The following is a 21,333-nucleotide window of genomic DNA, read 5'->3' as shown; positions in this document are numbered from 1 at the left end:
ATTTTTGCCAGTCAATGACTAGCTACTCTCTAACACCTCATAAAATATTAATAAAGAATAAACCATCCTTTAGGCCCATGTTGTCTTTTACCAACCTGCCTGTTATTTTCTGTGTTTGCCTCAACTGGGCAAGGGGGAAGTCAATTAATCAATCCTTATCAATTCCCCTACCCAGATACCCTTATTTTCACTTTTCATATCTATTTTCATGTTGTAATCATCACATAGATAGCTCTTTTGGCTCATTTTTTCCTTTTCTATATCCCTTAATCCAAATCTTCTGATATTTCAGTAAATCAATGAGTAGACATTTATTAAGCACTATGTATATACCAAGTACAAATAAAATAAAATGAAGAAAATAAAAGCAATCTTTCTCTCAAGAGCCTAACATTCTGTTAAGGGAAAAAAATGCATACACACACACACACACACACACACACACACACACACACACACTATATATACATATATATATGCACATACACACATATATCCATAAATTAAATATGTATGCATTTATATATAAAACAAACACAAAACAAATATATGATAGATAAATACAATCTGGTTAGGAAGGGAGAATAATAGCAATTGGGGGCATCATATAGATGCTTAACCTATCACATGTATGCACTACCATTACAATTCAATAAAACATGTTGAACCATTTATTGGATATGTTTTAATGGAGATTTGGAAGTACAAGTTGGACTAGATGCCTCTGAGCTTCCTAGCAAAACTGTAGTTCTATGATTCTATTAAATTGGGCCTTTTAAAAAAAAGTAGCCCTATATGTAATCCCTATAAAAATTATAAGATCTGAAAAAAAATCTAAGACGATGTAGCAAACCACCATCTTTTAAGTACCCATTGTAATTCAGAGTACCGTTTCAAGGGCTGTAGGACATTCCAGGCAAGTGCTAAATGATGGTAGTATCACTGCCAGAACAGAAGGAAAATTGGATTTGGCTCCTAAGAGAGGAGCCAGATGTCCCTGTTATACAGACCACCAGGCACATTCCCCATGTGGAGTAGTATAGGGTGGGGGAAGGATGCAGAGGGATTGGTTATTTTATAACTTGCATTTTGTAATGTTGTTTCTAGTTCTTTAAAAGTCTGGCTTAGTTGAACCTTAGATGTAATTTCAAATGAATGAATAAGTGAAAGATAGATAGGTGAAAGAGGAGAGAGAGAAGGAGGGAAAGAAAGAGAGAGAAAGAGAGAGAGAAAGCAAGGAAGGGAGGAGGAAGGGAGGGAGGGAGGAGGAGGAAGGAAGGAAGGAGAGAGGTAAGGAGGAAGAGTGGGAAGGAGGGAAAGAAAGAGAAAGAAAAAAAGAAAGAAAAAGAAAGAGAGAGAGAGACAGAAAGACAACTAGATAGATTGATGATAGAGCAAAAATTTATTAAGGATTTACTATGCCTATTAGACTAAGTGCTGGGAGTATAAATATATGCAACCAAGATAGTTGTTGACTGCAAAAAATTTATATCCCAATGAGATAAGACAACACATAAAGAGGATAACTGGGAAGTGCAGCATTGAGGGGATAAAGCTTACATATTAACAACCTCTTCCCTTCCCCTCTCTCTCTCTCTTTCTCTCTCTCTCTCTCTCTCTCTCTCTCTCTCTCTCTCTCTCTCTCTCTCTCTCTCTCTCTTTCCCTCCTCTCTCCTCTTTCACCATCTATCTTTCATTTATTCATTCATTTGAATTTCCAATTCTTCCTCTTGGAAGTTTTCTTGCTCCAAGGGGGAGGAGGAGAAGGTAGAGTGGTGATTGGAGTATAGTCAACAATTAGTCAATAAACATTTTTTTAAAAATTCTTGAACAGGCTGTGTAACAGACATTTGTGATTTTATATATAATACCATTTTTTTTTTCCTATTGGGATGTCTTTAGTGCAGTGTTTGGCCTACAATAGGTGTTTGATAAAAGTTTACGGCCTTGACTTAATTGGCTTTGTTGGGTGTATTGATGATTTTTTTTTGTAACTAAATAGAAAATATTAAATTCTATTTAAGCTTTTAGATCCGTGGCTATCATACTAGATTCTATATGTTGTATTATTTACCAAGAAAATGTCTTCATTGTAATTATTAATATTTTTACCAAAATGAACAGTTGGATTCTATTACCAATTTATTCGGTGCTAATGGTCACTTTAATAAGTTAGAGATGATTTATGATAGTGTATTATAAGTGGTGTGAAGCCAGCAGCTCCCACATTGACCACGGAAGATCCACCTTCCCCAGATAGATGGGGGAAAGATGCGCTAAATATTGGCTTCTCCTGCCGAGAACTGATCTTGTTTGTGATGCCGTCCCACCTTCCCGAGGAACATTCTTTTTTTTTTTAGCATCCCTGTCTCTGACCGCCTTTTCTCTCCCCACATAGCTCCATCCTGAACCTGCCTGGCGAATCCACCCTGAGACGGGACTTCTTGCGGCTTCAGCTGGCCAACAAGGAACGTTCAGAGGCCCTGCGGCGCCAGCAACTGGAACAGCAACAACGCGAGAATGAGGAACATAAACGCCAGTTGTTGGCAGAACGTCAGAAGCGCATTGAGGAGCAGAAAGAGCAGCGCCGCAGGCTGGAGGAGGTAAGCAGGGACTAGGGATGCTTAGCTCTACCAACTGGCATGGGCAGGTCTGGCCAGCTGTAGAGGCTGAGGTGAGAGGGGGAACCAAAAAAATGAGGAGTTTCCAATTCTTCCTCTTGGAAGTTTTCTTGCTCCAAGAAAGAAACATTTATGGAAATAGAACTTAAGAATATATCTCTCATAAGAATATATTGTTAATGTCTTTGGGAAATGGGAAGCACTGGGCAAATCATGGGGGAAAAGCTATCTCAATTCAGTTATCAAAAGTATAATGTTGGTTCAAGAGGTAATGGACTTCCATGTTATTCGATCCAGTGTCTTTAGTAAGTATCCACTCATTGAATAAGCATACCAGGCCTAGAGTCAGAAAGATTCATCCTACCTTAGACACAATTCAGCTGTGACATTTTGAGCAAGTCACTTAACTCTGTTTGCCTCAGTTTCCTCATCTGTCAAATGAGCTGGAGAAGGAAATGGCAAGCCACTCCACTATCTCTGCCAAGAATAATCCAAGTTAGGTTGCAAAGAGTCTGACACAACTGAAAAATGACTGAACAAACAAACTTTGTCTGACTGTGCCAGGAGGATTGAGAAAGGCTTCTTTCAGAATAGAGGATTTTTAGTCAGAATTTAAGGGACACCAGGAAACATAGGTGAGAATTTCAGATCTGGAGAACACAAACAATCTATCAACAAAATTCATTAGCATCCCTAATGCTAGGCATTAGGGATACAATCAGTCAATAAACGAGCATTTATTAAGTACCTCTCTGTGCTAGGCTTTAGGACACAAAGCCAATAAAAAATTCTTAACTTGAAGCAACTTAGGTTTAATTATTAGGAAGTTCTAAGTACATGGGGATGTCTGATATACACGTGTTATGTGTATGTGCATGTGTATATTTATATGTACATGTGTATATAGAGCAATATAGGAAATGATAGTCAAAATGCCAGAGAAGATGTAGTAAGTCAATTGTGCTGAAATCCAGCATGTACAGGAAAAAGTAATATGTAACCAACTTGGAAAGCTAGGTTGAGCAAGACCATGAAAACCCTTAAAAGTTAAACAGAGAAGTTTGTATTTCATTTTAAATGTAATAGGGAACCACTGATACTCATAGAGTAGGGGAGTGCCATAGTCAAACAGGCCATTGGACTTTTTCCTTGATTAGTTGGAGACTGAACTGGTGATGAGTACTTGGATATGTTTACTCTCTGGGATTCTGCAGGTGCTGGCTCTGGTGCCTGAACTGCTCCTAACATCATAGGAGCCTTTGATAAGGCATGTTCCAATTTACCTTCTGTAGCTTCATATGCTTTTGTATAATTTTACGAGGTTGAATTTAACTGCAATCCCCCTGCCCATTGAATTCAAAGCCTTTTCTATTTTCTTCAAAGTTCCAGGAAATTGATAATGAGCTAAAATAACTTCAACAAAAAAAGCATATATCATGTGTGTGTGTGTGTGTGTGTTATATGTATGTGCGTATATATAATTTTTTTTTTTTTTTTTTTTGCTGAGACAGTTGGAGTTAAGTGACTTGCCCAGGGTCACACAGGCAGCAAGTATTACATGTCCGAGGTCAGATTTGAATTCAGGTCCTCCTGACTTCAGGGCTGGTGCTCTATATTCCGCACCACTTAGCTGCCCTGTGTGTGTGTGTGTGTGTGTGTATATATATATATATATATATATATATATATATATATATATATATATATATATATATATATATATATTTAACTGATATGTGAGTGTACGTGTGTGTGTGTAATATATATCAGCTTAAAATTGTATGTGTGAAGCATTGTGCTATAGACTGGAGAGGTAATCTCAAAGTGGGGGCAGTAAGAGGTTGGGTCCTAGGAAAAACCCTAGTAACCCTAGTGAAAGTCAGAAATTAGAGTATTACATACAAGGAACAGCAAGATGGTCAGTGTGGTTGGGTCATAAAGTATGTGGAGTTAAGTCAAGATAGCATTTATTAAGCACCTACTATATATCAGGTACTGTGCTAAGTGACAAAGATGCAAAGAAAGATCAAAAAGATCTCTGATCTTGAGGAAGTCATGGGCCAAACATAGGGGATGACAAGCAAACAAGCTACATGCAGGATAATTGGAGAAGCCCAAAGGGAAAGCATTGCATTAATTTGGGATTGGAAAAGGCATCTTATAGAAGAGTCTTTTCATTAGAATTTAAAGGAAGACAGACAGATTGGAGGACCGGCAGCAAGTATCCACAGTCAGGGGGCTGAAAGAACAATGTCGCTGTATCAGATGATGTATGGAGGGGGATCGGTTGTAAGAAGCCTGGAAAGGGTGGGGGGCGGGTTCCGAAGAGCTTTAGAAGCAAGACAAAGGATTTGATTTGATTCTGGAGTTAATAAGGACAAAGGTAGATTGAAGCTTTAGGGAAATCACTCTGGCAGTTGAGTGAAGAGTGGACTGGATCAGGGAGAGACTAGGCAGAGAGATCAGCCAGAAGACTATTACAATACACCAAGTGAGAGATGATAAAGACCTGTTCCTGACAATGTGCTCTCTAGATATATACAAAAGAGATATAAGGCGATGGTGGGAGCAAGGTACTAGTACAACTGGCGGGATTTCTATTAGCAGGATAGTGAGAAGCGTACCAGACTCAGAATTAGAAGAAACTTGGGTTTAAGACCTGTCTCTATCTATGTTGCAGTGGGCAAATAAGTTTCCCCAAGCCTCAGTTTTGTCTTCTGTAAAATGTATATGTAGTGTCTGCAGGGCAATTAGGTGCCACGGTGGATAGAATGCTGGACTGAAGTCAGGAAGATCTAACTTCAAATCTAGAATCAGACACTCATTAGCTATGTGTCCCTTAAACACTGTTTGCCTCAGTTTGCTCATCTGTAAAATGAGTTGGAGAAGGAAATAGCAAACCACTCCAGTATCCTTGTTAAAAAAAAAAAAAAAAAAAAACCAAAGGGGTAAAAGAGTAAAATATGACTGAAAATGACTAAACAAAGTCTGCATTGCCTGCTTCAGAGCTTTGTGGTGAGCATCCAATGAGATCGAAGACATAAAGTGCTTTTTGCCAACTCTAAAGCACTACATGAATGTTAGCTATTTCCATCTTTAATATTGGGAGCGCACATAGTGAGTGGAGGGGAAGGTGCCGAATTCACAATCAACAGCCCAGGGTTAGCTTCCCATCCTCTGAAGACACCGTATCATTAACTTGCTTCGTGGAGAAGTCAGTGCCCAATTGTAGGGTGGAAGGCTGCTGGTACGGGAGGCCGAATCATCTCGAAATAGTTTCTTGAGATCTGGCTTTAGTCAGTGAAAGAGAGAACCTCATTTCTACTTCACATTCATCGGTCTCTTCCCCTTTCATTGTTTCAGAAATCAGGTGGAATGTTTGGGCACCAGTGTCCGACTGGCCATTCTTACAGAGGGTTTCTTTAACTCCCAGAAGCCCACTACACAGCCCTCAGGTTCAGCAATTAGGGCAAGAGGAGGGAGGGTTTATAATGTTGTCAAGTCCACTTCCTTCAGCACTAGAAAATTTTCAGGAGACTTGAAAATTTCTACATGAAGGGATGACCTAAGGCAGAATGGAAGATGCTGGGGAAAAAACATTAGTAGCATGGAGGTTCTGCTGCAGAAAATCACTTTTTCTTGAGATATAAGGCCCTCAAAAATCTGACACCACCCAGATTTCTAGAACTGTACTCTCTGCATTGGATGATGGTCCAATCAAAACAGTGTGCATTTTCCTACCCAGATAATACCTATACTGTTTTTTCCCAACCTTTTCTCAAGTTTCTTCTTCTAGCACAGAAGCAAAGCAACATGAAGAGGCTGATTACAGGAAAGTAGACATGGGATGTTCTCCACCTCTGTGTCTTTGAGCTTTGTTCCTTATACCTGGGAGGGACCCTCTTATTCGCCTCTTTAATTCCTAGTTGTTTTTTTTAAGTATAACTCATATTCCACTTCTTTGAGGAAGCTTCACTTCCCTAGTTACCCTAGTTGGTAATGATAATAATAATTTTTAATAATAATAATTAAAATTATTATTAACAATGGCAATTATTATTAATAATTTAAATTATTATTAATGATAACAGTATTTATATTATTCTTTACATATGTTACTTTATTTGATCTACAGCTGAGAAGTAGGTGCAATTATTGTCCCCATTTTATAGATGGGGAAACTGAGGCAGAAAGCGGTCACATGGCTACTAAGTGTCTGGGATTGTATTCAAACAGCTCTTCCTGACTCCCAAGTTCAAAACAATGTCCACCTCTTTGCTTCCTCTCCAATCTCACAGAGAGCTTTGTTTTGTTTCTCTCTGAAATTTAGTTTATCATGTAATGCTGCCAATTATAGTTCCCTCTGTGTTTTTCTTATATTCATGAGCTATATAAGCTGCATAAAAGTAGGGACCATGGGTTACTCTCATTCTAGTCCCCTTCACAAACAGTAGCTTCATAATAAATGTCAGTGTATGTTAGTTCAAAGAGCATCAGTGCTGCTGGTGGAAGTCCTGGGTTCAAATTCTTGGGCAAGTCACTTAACTTTCAGAGCCTCCATCTCTCTTTTGTAAAATGTGTTGTTGGACTCGATGACCTTGAGGTCATTTTCTGTTTCAGATCTCCGGATGTCCCCCAAGCCTGACCTACTCTCCTTCCTCCCCTCTGCTCCTTGATTCCCCGGGCATCCTTCTACTCTCAACTCAAATTTTCCTTGCCACATTAGTCCTTTCCCAGACTCCCCATTGCTAGTGTTTCCCTCCGTAAGGATCTCCCAGTTTCATTATATCTATCTTATATATACATAATTGTTTACATGCCATCCTCCCCTTAAGATTGTGAGCTCCACGAGAGCAGGGGCCATATTTTTATCTTCCTTTGTGTCTACAGTGTCTGGCACAGTGCCTTGTACGGTGTTGATGTTCTTCACTCTTTTTGGGAATTGTCTGTCTCTTTGTGAGCCCATTTAGAGTTTTCTTGGCAGAGATAGTGGAATGGTTCGCCATTTCCTTCTCTAGCTCATTTTACGGATGAGGAAACGAGACAAACAGGGTGAAGTGAATTGCCCAGAGTCACACAGTAGTGAGTGTCTGACGGGGTCAGATTTGAACTCATAAAGTTGAATCTTCCTAATTCCACATCCACCCATATACACATAATGTCCATATATATTGTATATAAACATATATAATAACTATATAAGTATATACACATATACACACACATACATACATATATATATATGTACCTGGGAGGGACCCTTTTATTCGCCTCTTTAATTCCTAGTTGTTTTTTAAAGTATAACTCATATTCCATTATATATATATCCATCCATCCATCCATCCATCCATCTATCTGGCTGACTGTCTACACTTTGAAAATCTTAAAGCTCTCTTACACTATCATCACCATCTAATATTCTGTGGGTGTTGGATGAATGAAGTGGGTCAGATCGAAATATCTAAGTAGTCCACAGTTACCTCCTGTTAATAGATGCCAAGGTAGTTAAAGACAAATAAATATTGGGTACAGAATTTTGCAGACAGGAGTGGAAGACAGACTCTGTATGCTACTGGGAAATGGTAAACAGGTTGTGGCTACAGGTGAAGGATCTCAAAGAAGCCCAGACTCCAGATTGTCAACTCAGTGATAGTCTAACAGCCTTAAGTATTTACAGTCATCAAACATTTATTTAAGTATCTTAATTGTGCTGAGCTCTGGGGACACACAAATGAAAAATATCAGCCTTTGCTTCCCGAGAATCTTGGAATCTTCTGAGAAGATAGAATTTGTACCCAGCTGAGTACAACACAATGTAGAAAGAGATGGCGGCAATGGAAAGATCCCAAGATTCTATCTCTAGGGAAATTTAAAGAGGTGTAGATGACTTCCACCTGGGAAAAGGGAAGAGGGGGAAGGAAGAGCCTAAGGAAAGTTTTCATGGACTAGATTGACCTGAGCTTTGCAGGAAGAGAAAATTTGGGCAGGTAAACGTGAGGAATTGGGAGCACATGTGAGGCAAGGGGGAAACATCTTGAGAAAAGGCAAAAGACAGCAGCATGAAATCGAGGAACAGCTGGTAGGACGGTTTGCCTGGAACGTAGTGTAAAGTAAGGCTAGAAAGATTAGAGCCAGACTATAGACAGCTTTAAGTGGATCAAGGGGGGGAAATGGATGAGAAGAATTTTGCAAACCTTACACCATGGGGTGTGTGTGTGTGTGTGTGTGTGTGTGAGAGAGAGAGAGAGAGAGAGACACACACACACACACACACACACACACACGCGTGCTGAGACTGAGATTAGGAACAAGGTTAGGGAGCCTTTTTTTATTTTATTTTATATTTTACCTCAAACTCAGTAGGAAGAAACAGGAAACTTTGCTAGGAAGGAATAGGACTAAATCTGTCCAGTAGAATATTATTTTTGTAACCGTATGGAGGGTAGAGAGTGCCAGGAAGTTTTGAAAGGGAGACTGGACCCAGAGAGATCAATGGAGAGGATATGATAGCAGTGCAGGAGAAAGTGATAAGAATCCAAAATTGAGTCCTAGCCATAGGATGAGAGGACAGATGGGAGATATTGTGGAGATAGAAGCGGGGAAGATCTGGCAACAATTAATTGAATGGGGAATGAGAAGGGAGAGGGAAGAAGAGTCAAGGCCGACTGAGGTTTTGAGTGGGTGGCTTAACCAAGATAAATGAAGGAAACGGCAGGAATCAACAAAAAATTCAAAACAATTGTCGCTGAGGATGAGAAAGTATGTGCCCTTCCCCCACTCCCCCCCCCCCTTTGATTGCAGCATATAAATCTTTTGTCCTAGTTTCAGATTCAGGTAACAATTCTTGATACCCCGCACTGGTCCCCCCCCCCCAATTTTAGGATGACGATGGCAGTGCTCACTTATATTTTAGAGTATTTGAATAATTTGTCTGTTTTCTGACTTAGTGAGAACCTTGACGGAAGGGAGTCAGATCAGTCACTTAGTCAATAAATATTTATAGAAGCACACAGTGCTAACTTCTGGTGATACAGAGACAGAAGTGAAATTAGTCCCAGTCCCAAACACTCAAGTTTCTAACTGGGTATAAATCACATACATTTATGTTTGCTACCATTTAGTCATTTCCTTTATTTCTGATTCTCTGTGATCCCATTTGGGATTTTCTTGACAGACATATTGGAGTGGTTTGCCATTTCTTTCTCTAGCTCGTTTTATAGATGAATTAACTGAGGCAAACAGAGTAAAGTAACTTGTCCAGAGTCACACAGCTAGTACGTTTCTGAAATGAGATTTGAACTCAGAAACACGAGTCTTCCCGATGCAGCATTTGGGGCACTATAACACCATCTAGCTATCCTGTACATGTATATAATTGTATGCAGAGTGTCCCATACAGATATATAGATATATATAGTATATATACAACGTAGATGCAGGGTAACCTTGGATGGAAAAACATTGATAATTGTAGGGGACAGGGAAATGTTGACTAAAGGATCCAATCTTTCCTCTCATCCAAGCTGCTTCCTGGAAACAATGGAAATGTTTACCTTTACTCCTTCCTCTTTCCTGCCCATTGTGGATTTCCCCAAGTCTTAGCATTCTCAATGAACCAACCTGGGGAATTTCTTTCTAGTTACTTATCTGGACCCTTGCCTCCAATAAAATGTAAGCTTCTTGAGGGCCGGCACTGGCAATAAATTTTTTTCTTTGCATCCCAAGTAGCCAAAGAATAACTTCCTTTTTTTCTCCTGAGTGTAGACATACAGTTTTTTTCAGCACAGGAAACTCCCACTTAGAAACAACTTCCACAAATAGAGATTGATTTTTCAGCTATAATTATGAGTGTGCCGTAATTGGCTGTACCAATGAAAGGTGGAGTTCAAAGGTGATGCTCCCTTGGAGTCTTACAGGTCACGCATGTTAAAGCAAAATTTCAATTCAAACCATTCGGACTGCAAGGTTCACCCTCATGCAACACACCACCCTGCTTTCTATTTTGTCTATGCTTGATACAGATTTTGAACCAAGTGTGAAAGTGAAGTTTGTTAAGATACTAGAGATATTATTTAGAGCTCTGTGCAGCTGGCAGATACCCTGTAGGTTGCCAAAACAGCACTTAGCATAGAGACAGATAGATAGACAGACAGACAGATAGATGGATGTAGATAGTAGATAGATGGAAGGATAGGAAGGATGGATGGAAGGATGGGAAGGATGGATGGGATGGATGGATGGATGGGATGGATGGATGGATGGATAGGAAGGATGGATGGATGGATGGATGGATGGGAAGGATGGATGGATGGGAAGGATGGATAAATGGATGGAAGGGATGGATGGATAGATGGGAAGGATAGATGGATGGGATGGATGGATGGATGGGAAGGATGGATGGATGGATGGATGGATGGGAAGGATGGATGGATGGGAAGGCTGGATGGGAAGGATGGATAGATGGATGGATAGGAGGGATGGATGGGAAGGATGGATAGATGGATGGGAGGGATGGATGGGAAGGATGGATAGATGGATGGATAGATGGGAAGGATAGATGGATGGGATGGATGGATGGATGGGAAGGATGGATGGATGGATGGGAAGGATGGATGGGAAGGATGGATAGATGGATGGATGGGAGGGATGGATGGATAGATGGGAAGGATAGATGGATGGGATGGATGGATGGATGGGAAGGATGGATAGATGGATGGGAAGGATGGATGGATGGGAAGGATGGATAGATGGATGGATGGGAGGGATGGATGGATAGATGGGAAGGATAGATGGATGGGATGGATGGATAGATGGGAAGAATGGATGGATGGATGGGAAGGATAGATGGATGGGAAGGCTGGATGGGAAGGATGGATAGATGGATGGATGGGAGGGATGGATGGATAGATGGGAAAGATAGATGGATGGGAGAAAGGAAAAAAGAGGGGAAAATATACACATAGATATATAGATTATAGATATATAAACACATAGAGATATAGATACACATGTTATAGATAGACATATCTATCTATATAAGCACTTAATAAATGCTTGTTGACTTGACTCATGAGCCCAGAGTTTATAGGGTCTTACTTTGGATCTATCAGCAGCATTGTCTTAAGAAAAGCGGTTACCTTCTGTCTTGCTAGTAATGAATGGATGCCCAAAATATAATTGCTGTAATAGAGACCCTAACAGTCTAAAGAGCAGGGATAGCTCTTTTAGCATCCCACTCAATACTCCAACTAACATGAACCCCAAGGAGAATTCAGCCCAGACACTAAATCTTTTGTTCTTCAATCATGTTTATTCTTCTTGGTCCTGTGGACCATCACATGCCATTATTGTCAACTGAGGTTTTCCAGTGTCCGGTCCATATTAGAATGGTCTGCCATTTCCTTCTCTGGTGGAACACAGCAAACAGAGGTCAGGTGACTTGCCTAAGATCACACAGCTCCTGAGTCAGATTAGATTTGAACTCAGTTCTTCTTGATTCTAAGTCCAGAGCTCTATCCACTGCACCACGTAGCTGCCCTACAGAATTAAAGTGCCATCTAACTCACAGAGTTATTGTGAGGCTCAAACAAGATGTTAAATATAAAATGCTTTCCAACTTTAATTTGCTGTATAAATAACTCTGTAAGATTTAGAGATACAATGTCTAGCACAGGGAGATGTGGGAACATTTGCCAGGGTCATGTAGCCAATAGGGTTGGGGCTTTTTCAAGGTCAAATGAGGTAGGAATGAGGGATCCATTTCTATAAGTTGAGGGCCCATATTAAAGCCAGTTATTAGCCTCATGAATTAACTCTTTTATGGGGAAACCGAAGCCCCGAGAAGTCTCGGGATTGCCCGAGATCACGGAAGAACAGATGGCAGAGCCCACTTCCAGAGCAGGCGCTCACTTTGCAGCTCATGCCGCCTGGGTGGCTCTTGCTTACAGTCGCTCCAAATGGACTCTCTTGCTTCTATTGGCTTATTTCCATCATCAACTCCCACATGAGTCCCATGAGACGGCCCCGTTTTGGAGAAGAAGCATCCAAGTACAGGGTTGAGGAGCGAGACCAGGCTCACAGGGGCTCCCCAGCAGCCAGAGCTGAGCTCCCAGATCCAGCCCGTCTTTGACTCGAGTCCTTAACTAGCTTCCTCCGGGCAGAGAAAGAAGAACCTGTAACAGGCAATGGCCAGTTGGGATTCATCTGCAGGAAGGAGAGCTTGAGAAATGGCTTGGAGTCAGTAAACATTTCTGCATTAACGGTGGAAACCATTGAAGGAACCATTGCTTAGCTTGGTAAACTATCAGTTGAAACTTAAATTTGCTCTGAGAAATTAATGGCAACAATAACTAATAATAATCAGAAGTAGATATTAGTCAGCATTTCATTGAGTTTGTAAAGATTTAGCCTCTGCCATAGAGCTAGAAAGACACAATCAAATGGCTAGAATTACAAACCAGAAATTCTTCTTTTATTTTTTCTGAGGCAATTGGAGCTAAGTGACTTGCCCAGGGTCACACAGCCAGGGAGTGTTAAGTGTCTGAGGCCAGCTTTGAATTCGGGTCCTCCTGACTTCAGGGCTGATATTCCATCCACTGCACCACCTAGATGCCCCTAAATTTATTATTTTTTACATACTTTCTTAATTCAATTGTTTCAGTTATGTCTATGTGAACTTATTTGGGGCTTTCTTGGCAGAGATACTAGAATGGTCTGCCATTTCCTTTTCCAATTCATTTTACTGATGAAGAAGCTGAGGTACACAGTATTAGGTGACTTGGCTAGGGTCACAAGTTAATATGGGCCTTTGAAATTAGGTCTCCCCGACCCAGCACTCTATCCACTGTGCCATTTAGCTATCAGATGTAAAACCCCTGTAAAAGAGCCTACAGTGTCCTTGAGAATTCAGAAAATGAATGGGACACAAACCAGAGCATTAAAATACACAAAGCCATTGCCTCCAACCACCCAGACAAATAATGACAGCAGAAACAATAGCCAGCATTTTTATAGCTCTCACTATGTGCCAGCCACTGCGCTTAACACTTTACGATCTCATCTGATCCTCACACCAACACTGGGAGGTAGAAGCTCTTATTATCCCCATTTCACAGATGAGGAAACTGAGGCAAACAGTCACAGAGCTAATCGGTATCAGAGGCCACTTTAAACCCTTCCTAAGCCCTGCATTCTATGCACTACAAAAATCTAAGCACATTTTAAAGTTGCCATCTCTAATACTCAGCTCTTCAAGCCATATGGAGCGAAATGTTTTCAGAATATAGGGAGCTAGCAGAAGAAATCACAGTCTTGTAGGAATAGGAGGAGGTACATCTCGTTCGTTCCTGTCGTTTGCTTTTTAGACTGTGCCAAGGATGCTTTCAGGAAGCTCGTGGAAGTTGCACTTCCAGCTCAAGATCATTCTTCAGCTATAAAAAGCAGCCATTTTATTTCCCTGTACATTGATCCACTGAACATTAAATTATCACAAGCGATAGCATGTCATGAGACCGTTCCTATCTGAGCCCCACCAGGAGATGAGAAGATGCCCATGGGGTCTGTGTGACCCTGGGCAAACCTTGTCATTTCTCATTGCTTCAGGCACGCCGGGTCAGGTTTTATAACGGGCAGAGAAGGAGTGAGCTCCGGTGAGTTGGGAGAGGCAGGGTCCTTAAATGGACATTCCTTATGCCAACTTCATCCCAGGTCCAGCCAAAAATAAAAATGGCTGATGTTTATTCAATGCATTATGGTTTGGAAAATGTCGTACATTTAGGATCTCTTTTGATCCTCACGCTAGCCCTGTGAGATAGATGCTATTATTATTATTCCCATTGCATAGAAGAGGAAATTGAGGATTAGAAGCTCCAAGTGATTTGTGTAATAAAGTGACAAATAAATATCTAAAGCAGGCTGGTATCAAAGAACCTGGGTTCAAATCCCATTTCTGTCACATAGTTCCCGTATGACCTTTGATAATCACCACCTTACAGGATCTCGCTTTCCTTAACTATAACATGATGTGATTGGACCAGGTATCTCTGAGGTGCTTGCCAGCTCCAGGTTTAGAACCTCAAGTTCCGTTATAATAAGTCCTACAGCTTGTCCATTATAATGGTCTAGAAAAGCAGAGAACCAGCCTGGGAGTCTGCAACATCCGGACTCAAGTCTTGCCCCTGGCACATACTGGTTGCATAACTCTGCTCCGCCATGAGTCCACCATGCTGCCCTCTCCTAATCATCTAGGAGCTGCAGTGGATAGAAAGCTGAATCATACAGACCTGAATTCAAATCTGACTTCAGATGCATATTAGCTCTGTGATTCTGGGTAACCCTGTTTGCCTCAGTTTCCTCATCCGTAAAATGAGCTGGAATGGAAGGAATGACAAATCTTTTCAGTACCTTTGCCAAAAAAAATTCAAGTGGGGTCACAAAGAGTTGGACATGACTGAACCACAAGGTGAACCACCTTGAGGAGATCCTCATCTCAATGAAATCACAGGTTTAAATAAAAAGTAATGGCCAGCAATGCCTTCAAAATGGTCCCACCATTCAGACGTCCTTTCTCGTTGGTGAATTACACTCTGCGCGGATTTCACTTTTCCCGATGCCCAGCCTTCTTAATTTTCGGTCTCATTTTCTTTTGACTGATGGGCTCGGATTTTTCCACTTCCTTTCAAGTATTGTTTTCTTTCTTTCTTTTTTTTTCCTCTGAGACATTCAGGTGGGGACACCTGGGTGTCTCATAGAGCTGCCTGTCTTTGTTTCCACCATCTTACCCCGACCCGGCTCTGTTGTGCACCCCATTCTTCCTATTGCCAGATGGACCTGGCTTAGCTCAGTGAACTGAGGGCCTTTTGAAGTCTTCCTTTTCAAACTGGGCCTCAGAAGACCTTGCCAGGGAGTGGCTCTGACTCGGGAAAGCTCCTCTTATCTGCAGGAGAAGCCGACTCCTCCTGTTGGATAATTAAGGTCCCCTCAACTGCTGCTTACAGCTTTGCCCACTCCCGGTACCTAAACCTTCCCATCAATAGTCAGAGAGCTCCTCAGGCCTGACAGCCCCTTGACAGCATGTGGATGAATTCAGCTGCCAGAGCTGGCCCTTTGCACCCAAAAGAATCACAAGCGAGTGGCTGAGAGGAGGAGGAGGTGGGTACGGGAAGGAAGGTTTGCCATTGGTTGCCCTGCTGTTGCTACCCTGAGTCATCTCTTTTCAGGGATGGGGCTCTCAGTGGTTCAGTCATTCCAGGAGGGATGAAAACATCATGTGCAAACCGAAAAAGCAAGAGCTAAGGCAGAAGTTAGGGGAAAGGGGCAAAGAGATGAGGGACGAGCAGGCAGAAACTGAGATAGATAGACAGATGGACACACAGGTAAAAAAAACCAGATAGACAAATAGGCAGTCCCATAGTCAGACAGACAGACGGATGGATAAGTAAATGTGTGGACAGAAAGGAACAGAAAGGAAATAAATGGATGGACGGATGGACAAACAAATTGAGAGATGAACAGACAGATGTTTGGAGGGACACACAGGTAAACAGATGGACAGATAGATACACAGATGATAGATGGATGGACAGATGAATGTACAAACAGACAAGAACATAAGGAAACATGGATGGATGGAGAGACAGACACACATAGAGAGACAGATGGATAGGATACACAAGTACATGGACAAATGGACAGATGGATATATGGATGAACACATAGATAGGGAGACAGATGGATAGGTGGACAGAGAGATAAATAGTTGCGCAGATATACAGATGCACAGACAGACAAGTGGAAGCAGATAAAAAGAGATAATTAGACACAGAGACACCTACACAAAAAAACACCTAGACATTCTGAGAAACAGGCAGACACACTGAAACACAAATACACACACACATACACACACACACACGGAGACAGAATCATAAATACAGGTACATAAAGACACACACACACACACAGGCAGACAGATAGTGTGGTTCTGGGGCATTGCTGAAGTCACATTGTTCTGCCCATGTTTCCTTTCTGCCTTTGGAGAACTGGCCAGAGCTGAAAGAAAGCACCAAGTGCAAGAGCAGTCCCCACACGCCCATGGCTCAAGCCTGGCATGAATTCAGTGGTGCTGGGGAAAATGGCCTTTAATTCACTTCATCATTAACGGCAGTCAGTCGTAATAGATCCTGGCGCAGCAGCAGCAGGAGAGTGGGAGAACAGAGCTGCTCTCTTCCCGGCTGGGGACAGAGGCACATTTCAGCCTCCTCATTAGCATTCCCCAGGAGGAGCTGAGCATTTTATTATATCTTGAGCCGGCGCTCCGTCATTTAAATCACCTGCCAGCAACACCAAGGTAGGCCGGCCAGGAGCTCATTGTCCAGAGCTGCGCCTCCCGGGAGTGCTCAGGTGATGGTGTGGTGGCAAGTGTACACTCTTCATGCCATTTTGGTGCATAATAAGAGGCTGCATGCTGCGGTGGCCAGAAGGCCAGTCTCGCTCTCAGAAATAGTGGGATTCAAGTCCTGCCGAAGGCGTCTACTGACTTATGTGATCCTGAACCAGTTGTTTGACCCCTCGGTGCCACGGGCAAGTCTCTAAGACTATTAATTACAGATGAGTTGCTGCTCCACATGACTGGAAAGACTTTCCACATTGATGAAATTACCAGGCTGGGGGACGTTGAAGGGAGGAATGTTTCCTACCTCATCGTTCTCCCTCCCAAAAAAAAAAAAAATGGAGTAAAGATATTTTGCTTCCCTTCTATTATTCTATTCTATTATTCCCTATCTATTTCCTATTCAGATTTACCCATTATTCTAAAGGCTTATTTCTGGATAATGAAGAAGAGCCAGCAGATCTCTGTTGCTCACTGCTTCTGTGATCTTGGCCAAATCACTTCAATTATCTGGCTTTAATTTTCTCACATCTACCTTTCCTGTTTCTTACAGGGTCTGTATTAATAATTTGGGAGTATATTATTTCTTCTTTTGTGAAGGATCTCAAACTTCTAGACTTTAGGCCATGGTGTTCTAGATACTCAATAGGGACTAAATGTTTGTCACCAGGAGCGATCATTTGCACAATTTCTATCATGTCCTTGCATAATCTGCATTAATCCATAAGTCTGGGTTCTCTATAGGAAAAACACTCAAATATCCAATGAAATACAGATTGAAGGAGATAATATACATAGATATGCATCTATGTAAAGTATTTTAGAAATATTAATATGCTATATTGTTATATTATAGTCAACATCATCATTGTTGTTATATCAAAGTATACTTGGGAAACCAACTCATTGGAATATAGATATAAATCATAATGTAAATGGGCCATCATCATAACCCTAAGCTTTCTAAAATACTTTATCATATATATATATGTGTGTGTGTGTGTGTGTGTGTGTGTGTGTGTGTGTGTGTGGAGAAAGATATGTTTTTGTATGTGTGTATATATATGTGTATGTATATAAATATGTATTACATATATGTATGCATATGCATTGTGTATATATGTCTATGCATGTATTATACGTATGTGTGTATGTATACATATATGTGTATAGAGGGAGAGACCCAGAACAAGGACTACAATTCTCTTGAGAGCCAGAGTGAAGAACAGGACATTCTAATCATACTGTCTACAATAAGAATTGTCCTCAAGAGTTTTCAGTGATACAGAAAGATACAGAACTTTCTACAGAAAGTTACAGAAGATAAAATTGACAATTTTTTATTCAATTCAAGAGGAATCATTTTGTCCATCTGCTTAATACTTTGTAGCACATTAACCAAAAGAGTCATAGCAAAACGGGGACTTTTGACAGGATCATCTCAGTTTTTTCTGCAATTTCTGGTGGCCAGAACTTATGTCGGGTGCCATGATCAGAAATCCCCCTCCCCTTATTTCTGAAAACAAATCCCCATGACAGCCATTCAAGCAACATGTTGTAGCAGACATTCTTGACTGAACTCTGAGGGAACATGGAGGCCCTCATTGTTAATATTATTCTTTTTATGATGATGACGTCTACATTATTATCATCTTATCATTATTCCGTATCCCCAAAATCTGACATTCTCACCATTTGGATACACATTTTGTTCGGTTTTAAATGGTCCCAGAGCACACTTTGGAAATGTCTGGCCTAATAGATATGTAATATTTTCTGAAACAAGGGTTCTTAATATGGGATCCATAAACAAGGCTGAGGGGGAAAATGTACCTTTATTTCCTTTAACTGAATTTTAAGATTTCCTTTGATTATTTTAAAACTTTCTGAGAAAGGATGCACTGACTTCAATAGAGTGCCTAAAGGATCCAGGATACAAAACAGGATTAGACCCCTTGATTCAGTTATTCCTCTGTCACCTCCTCTATTTAGAACAAGGGTCCTACTTAAATACAGAAATTGTTTCCTGTATGTAAAGTCAGGGCCACTAGGTGCTACAGTAGATAGTGTGCTGGGCTTAGAATCATGAAGATCTGACTTGAAATCTGGCCTCAGACACTTACCAGTTGTGTGACCCTGGACAAGTCACTTCATCCTGTTGGCCTCAGTTTCACCATCTGTAAAATGAGCTGGAAAAGGAAATGGCAAACCACTCCAGTATCTCTGCCAAGAAAACCCCCAAACGGTGTCACAAGGAGTCAGACATGACTTAAAGGAATGAACAACAAATCTAAATCATCTCCCAGCCTAAAAATAAAATAAAAACAAGTTTTCTTTTGTACAAATAAAGAATGGGAGTGAGGCCATACCACCAAGCCACCACCCACCCCTGGAATCACTCTGAGAGGGACAGAATTAGAAATCATTTTATTTGCATATTTTTCCCATCTTGCACTAGAGGCTCTTCCCTACACTCTATTTTTCTGTGATTTCCCTTTAGCTCCTTCTGACTTTCTTCCTTTTCATGTCTCATCTTACTTTCCTCCTTTAGCTTGGACATTTTCTACAAGCAATATTAATTGAAATGAAAAAGAGATCCCTCCACCCACAAAAAAGAAATAAGTTCTTCATCACCATCTTTTGCCTAAAGATCCTTGCTCTTAGTCTTTCACTGGGATTTGAAATATTTTAGTTCTCCCCTTTTAACCCAGCAAGCACATGTACAACTTGAAGGAAGAAGCTTTATTTTTCCTTAAATAATATGGGTCTGCCATCTGAGGTAGTGCCCTTCTTGGAGGGATAGAGATCAATGTTGCTTTGGAAAGACATTAACAGCAAGGCTGAGCACTTGTTAGCTTGGCAGGGAGCCTTCGCCAGGCTGGAAAAGTGATTTATTTTTCCACCTCCCTACAGGAATTGGAATCCTGGTTTTAGAGGTATCTGACCCCAAGTGAGCTCATTAGGAAGGATTACTCACTTTGTAGTATCAGTAACAAAACTCACAAATCACTGAGTTAGACCATAGTCTCAGAATCTATTATCAATATGGTATCCACATGGTATGGTGGACGTAGAGGGGGACTGGATGGATGCTAAGTAAATATGAGACTATTGATTTCTGTCAAATTCTGCATCTAAAAATCAGCTACATCTTAAAATTACTTTGATTCTCTTACAATTGAACCCAACATCCATGAAACAGACAGCAGAGTAAATAATTTAAAATGTTAATTGTCTGGAAATTACTTTGGGCCAATATTCAAAATTCACAACTCAATTTTTTTTAATATTATTAAGCATCTACTTTATCATAAAATTGATGACTTGCATTGATGTAGTCTTTTGACATTTGTTAGCTCATTTTAGCCTCACAAGTACCTTGTCAGGTAGATGCTATTTTTAATATCGCCTTTTTGTTGTTGTTGTTCAATCATTTTCAATTCTGTCCAACTCTCTGTGAACCCATTTAAGGTTTTCTTGGCAAAAATATTGGAGTAGTTTGCCGTTTCCTTCTCCAGCTCATTTTACATTTTAACAGGGTTAAGAGACTAGGGTCACACAGCTAGTGTCTCCAGCCACATTTGAACTCAAGAAGAGGAGTCTTCCATGGCAAGGTACTGGGAGTGCAAAGTAAAAATGGCATACTTCCTATATTTCATTCTGCATGGCAAGAGGAAATGGGAAGGGATAGGATGTTTCTACATAAATAACATAAACAGATTAGAGAGTACTGGGGCACAAGGGGAAAGGAGACAAAACACTCCAGTGATGTTTGGGGATTGGAAAAAATCCTTTCTCTTGGAGTATCAAACAGGGTTCAGGGAAGGCTTCATTGAGATGACTTCTGAGCCAGGCTTTGAAGGGAGGATAGAGGTGAGAAGACGAGGAGAGGGAATGCCTCCATGAGAGATAGCTTGAGGAAGAATAGCACATCAAGGATTATCCAGTCTTCCTAGTTTCCTTGAAGGAGGAGTAATGGGAAATAAATCTGAAGAAAAAAAATAGGAGTGGAGAGCCTCCTAGACCAGGACAAAGGAATTACATTTTTTTTTCCCCTCAAGGCCATTTAGGAGCCACAAAAAGGTTTTAAAGCATGAGCGTGGCATGGGCCTAGCTTGGAAAGATGAGTTTGTCAGCAATTATTTTGGTGGTGTATTAGTTAGTTATTCTCCCCACTGGCACGGACCCTCTTTAGTTCAATCATTCACTGATTTTTTTGTCTCCTTCCAGTCACAACCAAAAGATTTTTGTGACTGCAGAATACTTGGTTACTCTTGACTGGAAAAGCAATAATCTTTGTTGTGTTATTGTTGACTGACAAGT

The 21,333-nt window shown here is 40.8% G+C and overlaps 1 protein-coding gene across 9 annotated transcripts in view; it reads left to right on the top strand.

Moving 5' to 3' along the window:
• TNIK (TRAF2 and NCK interacting kinase) overlaps positions 1-21,333 on the top strand; it is a 413,088-nt gene that overhangs the window by 300,268 nt on the left and 91,487 nt on the right. For all 9 annotated transcript variants that reach the window (XM_051983151.1, XM_051983153.1, XM_051983152.1 and 6 more), the window contains exon 12: positions 2,399-2,603. In XM_051983151.1, coding sequence (XP_051839111.1) covers positions 2,399-2,603 — 205 coding nt within the window. The remainder of the gene's footprint in view (positions 1-2,398; positions 2,604-21,333) is intronic.

The sequence above is a fragment of the Antechinus flavipes genome, chromosome 3, assembly GCF_016432865.1.
Source record: "Antechinus flavipes isolate AdamAnt ecotype Samford, QLD, Australia chromosome 3, AdamAnt_v2, whole genome shotgun sequence".
NCBI classification, from domain to species: Eukaryota; Metazoa; Chordata; class Mammalia; order Dasyuromorphia; family Dasyuridae; genus Antechinus; species Antechinus flavipes.
The sequence above is the reverse complement of the archived record's forward strand: the minus strand, read 5'-3'. Positions and strand labels throughout refer to the sequence as shown.